This window comes from Herpailurus yagouaroundi, unplaced genomic scaffold (genome assembly GCF_014898765.1).
Source record: "Herpailurus yagouaroundi ecotype Mexico unplaced genomic scaffold, PumYag 63090, whole genome shotgun sequence".
NCBI lineage: Eukaryota > Metazoa > Chordata > Mammalia > Carnivora > Felidae > Herpailurus > Herpailurus yagouaroundi.
The window spans coordinates 2011-7723 of record NW_024416733.1 but is presented as its reverse complement, the minus strand read 5'-3'; the positions used below and the strand labels follow the sequence as shown (position 1 = coordinate 7723).

At 41.2% G+C, this 5713-nt stretch overlaps 1 protein-coding gene across 1 annotated transcript; it reads right to left on the bottom strand.

Moving 5' to 3' along the window:
• Positions 1-286: 286 nt before the first annotated feature.
• On the bottom strand, positions 287-4214 carry LOC121024295 (procathepsin L-like). The gene is made up of 7 exons (XM_040466548.1): positions 4089-4214; positions 3670-3789; positions 3436-3570; positions 2788-3012; positions 1920-2082; positions 1150-1267; positions 287-681 (listed from the first exon to the last, which is right to left on the bottom strand). The coding sequence occupies exons 1-7, from the start codon at positions 4212-4214 to the stop codon at positions 582-584; spliced, it is 987 nt and encodes a 328-aa protein (XP_040322482.1). The 3' UTR covers positions 287-581.
• Positions 4215-5713: the final 1499 nt, after the last annotated feature.

The following is a 5713-nucleotide window of genomic DNA, read 5'->3' as shown; positions in this document are numbered from 1 at the left end:
GATATTTCTTCCTCCCTACAAAACCATTGCATTTTTACTACAAAGAAGTTTATGTATGAAAAACAGAGCACACCTCAACATATGAAAGTAAATTTTATTTTAAAAGGTAAAACTTTCATGCAACTTTTAAACATGAACATTCAGGGGCACCTGGGTGTCTCAGTTCACTGAGTGTCTGACCTCAGTTCAGGTCATGATCTGATGATTTGTGGGTTCGAGACCCACATTGGGCTCTGGGATGACAGCTCAGAACCCGAAACCTGCTTGAGATTCTGTGTCTCCCTCTCTGGTCTCCCCCACTCACACCCTGTCTGCCTGTCTCTCTTTCAAAAATAAATTTTAAAAAATTAAAACATGAACATTCAAAAGTTATTAAGCAACTTAATCACACACTGTTGATTAGAGCAGGGATTAAAGAAGTAGTTTCGTCACCAGCGTAAACACTAACAGAATTCGTCACAACTTGGATCTCCAGTGATTCAAGTGTTTTACCCCACAAAATAAGATGTGATCAACTTTAGAATAAAATACATTTCCTGGATATTCTGTTATCAGTCAAGGCCTTCTTCATCACCATCATCTCACACGATAGGAAAGCTGGCCCTGGTGGCGATTCCACAGTTGTTATTCCGGTCTCTGGCCATTTTTATGTAGCCACCCATGCCCCAGTCAGTGCCCCAGCTGAAAGAAGACAGGGTTTTCCAACTATTACAAACAACCAAAAACATACATCTTTTGAACAATAGCAGCCAGTATTGAGCAGTGCACCAGAGGCCAGGGCAGATTCAGGAAGAATCAGGAGAGGCCGTTCTTGTTCATGGTTGAGTTCTAACCCAGCACAGACATTTCACAAAACTGCAGTGTGAACAGGAAAAGGAAACCCTTGGGACCTGGGTGTGATATAGAATATTGAAAAACTTCCAATTTAGAAATACAGTGGTACCAAAACTATATCAGGACCCTAGCAAGCCTGAGACAGTATCTTAATGTTGTCATCATATGACTATGTCTGTGCTCCCCCCTAGATGGGGTAAACGCTGCTGGGATTTCAGAAGTGTGCTCAAGGGTTGGCGGACCTGCGTCCAAACACTGGTTCCAAAAAACATTCCCTTTTCAAATTCAAAAGTACGTATTCCTCGATTTTCATACCTGTTCTTGACAAACCAATATTTTTGGTTATCGGATTCTTTTCCTTGAAAGCCATAGCCAACCACCAGAACACCGTGATTCAGGTCTTCACTGCTGCACTTTGGATCATAATAAATGCCTGGGGAGTAATATTCAATGCTGAGTGAGGATTCCCACGTGACATGTGATAGTAACCCAGCCTATCAACCACAGTAGGAGAGGCATTTCAAAATTCAGTTGTGATATTGATATGAATTCAGATGAGATTTAAAAGTCAGATATTTTTGTTTAGTGGGAAGGGGTGGGGATTTAGGCCCTCATCTCACTCCAGGAGAAATACTAACTGTCACAATCCCTTTTGAAAATAATAGTCAAGGGGCATTAAAAAAATCACCTGCCAAAACCTTATTATTCTACTTGTAGGATGTCAACCTAGGGAAACATCAGAGAACATAAAATTACTTGAGCCAAGAGCTACTTTCCACTGTTAATTTCAGTATCAAAATTCTTTAAAAGTTATCAAGGTCTAACATTTGGAAAAAAGTAAAGTAAGCTCTACTAATTAAATTGTGTTGTCATTTAAATATATTTATTATATACTTACACTCGTGGGGATTTGGGCCAAGTAATGGCAAATGGAAACAGCAGACATAAATATTACATGTACAGAATGAACAACTATATTAAATCCACACACCCCAAAATTATACATTGAATTCTACATACCAAAGTGTCATTCTTGCTGTTTCTTAGGGTGGTTTTCCAATTTTTCTGTATCAACAAATGCTTACCTCCTTTATAGAAGCGGAAGGTATCCAAGCTTGCATCTATAGCAGCAGAGATGGATCCCATGTTTTTCATTGCCACCAAGAGGGCCTCCTCCCGCCTAGGAATTGTCTGAAAGGCAGTGACATTGGCAGCAGAATACTCAGGCCTGTATTTGCAGGGTCCATCCTTTGAATGGTAAAGGAAAAGAAACTTGATTATGACCATCCACTTCCTGGGGAACATGACTTCAAGGCAGCTTACAGGTAAAAAATTTCCAAGTCAAGTTTGTTGTGAAGCAACCCAGGAGGTGAAAGGCTATTTATTGTCTTAAAATTAAAAAACTAATTGGTGGCTCAGTAGGTTAAGCATACAACTCTTGATTTTGGCTCAGGTCATGATCTCACAGTCATGGGATCGAGACCCGTGTTGGGCTCTGTATGGAGCATGGAGGCTGCTTGTGATTCTCTCTCTCTCCCTCTCTCTCTCTCTCTCTCTGGACCCCTTCCACTCTCATGCTCTCCCTCTCTTTCTCTCTCTCAAAATTAATAAAAAAACCTTTTTTAAAAAAAGCAAAACTAACTGGTGTGGATTCAATGAAACACTCATGGTCTACCTGTCCCTAAGAAGTTTTTCACTCTGGGCAAATCCGTACCTTGTGTAAAAGGTATGCATATCTCCATGTGACGTAGAAATAAAAACAACTATGTGGTAACCATCTAAGCAGAGAACTATGCCAGGCTAATACCATTTAATGACAGTCTTGACAGACTGCAGATAGAGAGTCTATCTACAATTGGAAATGTGAATGTTAAACATGGTGTCTGTTTTCTTCAAAAGCATTCAACTCTAAGGACAGAGCTGGAATGGTGACAAGTGAGGAGCTCTACTCACTCTTGCAACATATGGATAGGATTCTTCTGTGTCCAGACCTCTGTTGTTCCTAACATACTGGAAGGCATTACTCATTAGACCACCATTGCAGCCCTCATTGCCTTCAGCCTGAGAGCAGTCCAGGAGGTTCTGCACACTCAAGGAAACACGTTTGCCGTATTTCCGGAATATCTGTCCTTCGATGGCACCAGTTGCACTAAAAGCCCAGCCAGAAGCACACCGACCCTGAAAACAAATTGTAAAGGTCTCAGTCTACAAAACCAATAGCAAGAGTGAAAACAGTCCATCTATATGAAAACTTTAAAACATAGCAACGGCAGGGTGCCTGGGTGGCTCATGGTTAAGCGTCGGACTTCAGGCTCAAGTCATGATCTCAAGGCTTGTGGTCTAACTTCATCTACTCTGCATCAGGCTCTGTGATGACAGCTCAGAGCCTGGAGCCTGCTTTGGGTTCTGTGTCTCCCTCTCTCTTTGCCCCTCCCCAACTCGTTCACTTTTTCTTTCTCTCAAAAATAAATGAACATTAAACAAAATAAATAAATATAGCTACAATATATTTTTCCACAGCAGGAAACCATAGCAGGGAGCCACTTTCTTTTTGGCTTTCCTCTTGGAGAGACCTGTTGAGTAGTCATCCTTGATACTCACAAGACTAATATCAGGTGTCTGTCTCCTATTCATAGGTAAGGAAATACCAGCAGGGAAAGGGACTTTAAACACTGTCCCATTCTCATTCTTTTGGATTTTAAGACCAATCATCATGTGCCTGAATTCTTCATCGGTCTTCAGGGAAAAGAAAGTAGAATATTGACAAGCATGAGATTTGGGGGGAAAGTACTGAGAGAAACAACAAAACTTTCAGCAAATCTGTGCCATACTCACCATGTCACCAAAGCCATTCATTGCCATCAAGAAGCTATGTTTCCCTTGAAGGTATTCCCTATTGTGCTGCATAATCATTTTCATATTCTTCTGCCACACGGCTCTTCTGCATTCTTCAACCTACAGGCAAACATATAACATATCATTTTTATTTGTATTTAAAACCTACTGACCTGCACCAAATGGATGTGCTCACAGAGAGAAGGAGAAACCACAGCCATGGATAGTCTTATGCTTCTGGGAGCTGTTTTCCAGCAACCACACAGCAGGACATATGCCCACACTATGCACACTCATGGTGCTGTGCTTACTGCTTTGGTAAGAGTGGTCTCAAGATGCTACTCTGTGCTACAAACTCCCACCAGCACGGGCATTCTCTGTGAGTCCCCTAGATAGTTTAGATTTTAGATGTTACCAACCACACCATATTGTTTTCCATGTGTCTCCTTCCACCGGATCCACTGTGCATCTAAACTTTGATCAAGCTCTATAGTAGCGGAGACTATTCCCAAGCAAAGTGCAGTCAGGAAGTCAAAAGGATGCATGTTTCAAAACCTAGGAAGCAAAAAGAAAAAAAAATGAGAATCTGATTAGACTGATCTGTCTAAAAATCCATCCTCCTTTCTTCTAAATGTTAGAGCCACTATGGTGGAGTACAAACATTGAATTTATCCTCCCAAGTACTTACAGAAGGATAACACTGCTCACCTGATCATGCAGCTGTGCAGATGCTCTCGGCAGGTGTAGCCCCAGGGCTTTCTGGTGCTGGGCAGTGACTCTAAGGCCACCCACTTAAATCCCTGGGGTTTGGCCTGATTGGCCCTATCCATATGGCCCAGTACACTGTAATCTTCCCGATCTGCTTTTGTTTCCCAAGCTGATGACTTCTATTCTGATGTTTTCTTGATGATAATTGCTTGTTCTTTACAGAAGAAAAACTTGTTGACAATGGTCTGGGCTCACTTTCCTGTCAAATGGTCCTTAACTGGTTTGACTAAAACAATAGAGCAGTCACAGTGGTCCAGCTAAGGGTCCAAAAGAAAAAGCTCATGCTTATTCAACAAAGAAAATAATGTTAAACTTCCATTTAGTTGATGCCATTATAAGATATGAAAAAAGTGTGTATTGAAGGCACACTGAAATATATTTAGTGGTGATTTAGTGATCTGTGTCCCTGAATGTCAAATCTGAGGACAGGGAGCTGGGAGGAGCTTGGGACTCCCCTCATTTCATTCTCAGAGGCTACATATCAAAGATTCAAAGCCACTGGTGGAATGGCACCCGGGTGACCGTCATTCCATAGGCAGGGGACAGAGGAACTATTGGGATCTCTAGCCTGTGACCTGAGAACCCCTTTCTTCTGTTTCTCATTCTTTCCTGATTGCCTTTCCACTGGAAGGTTACGTGCCTGGGCCTGTCTCAGGGGGAATCCAGGTGTGCTTTCCATTTTCTAGCATCCCCTAAAGTACTCTGTAGAGCTCTGGCCATACTTGGGGAAGGTGGGAGTAGTCACCGGGTTGCATTGGACTCTGGGAAAATAAGCTTCAGCAACTGGAAGGCTGAGCGATTAACACATCAAAAGGAGAAAAGCCATATGATTATTTTAATAGATGCTTTTTAAAAATAAAAAGAAACATGCTATTTCAAATCAGTGGGATGAGAACGGTCAATAAATAGCTAGTCATCCAGGAAAAATTAGAAGCAGATCCACAAAACGTATTACTGATGGATTCCAGAATTCAACATAAAAAAACAAAAGTATGAAAGTATTAAAAACATAAAAGAAAATGTATTTATGACCTTACACGGGACCAAAGACACTAAGCACAAAGTGTGAAGAAAAGATAGATGTGATTACGTCAAAATGGGAATTACACCCCACGAACAAAGTTAAAAGACACTCCACAGCACAGGAGAAAAATGTTTGTAACATGTAACACAAAGCGCACATCAAGAAACATACCTATTACGGAGGAAAAGATAAATCACTTCAGAGAGATAAACTAAGGATATAAGACTACAGTTTGTGAAGAGAAAATACAAA

Coding starts and splice junctions, on each gene's coding strand:
- LOC121024295 (XM_040466548.1), bottom strand. CDS start 4,214: ATGCATCCTTTTGACTTCCTGACTGCACTTTGCTTGGGAATAGTCTCC. Junction 3,790..4,088: donor ATGGAAAACAATATGGTGTG/GTTGGTAACATC, acceptor GTTTGCCTGTAG/GTTGAAGAATGCAGAAGAGC. Junction 682..1,149: donor TATTGGTTTGTCAAGAACAG/GTATGAAAATCG, acceptor GTCTTCTTTCAG/CTGGGGCACTGACTGGGGCA.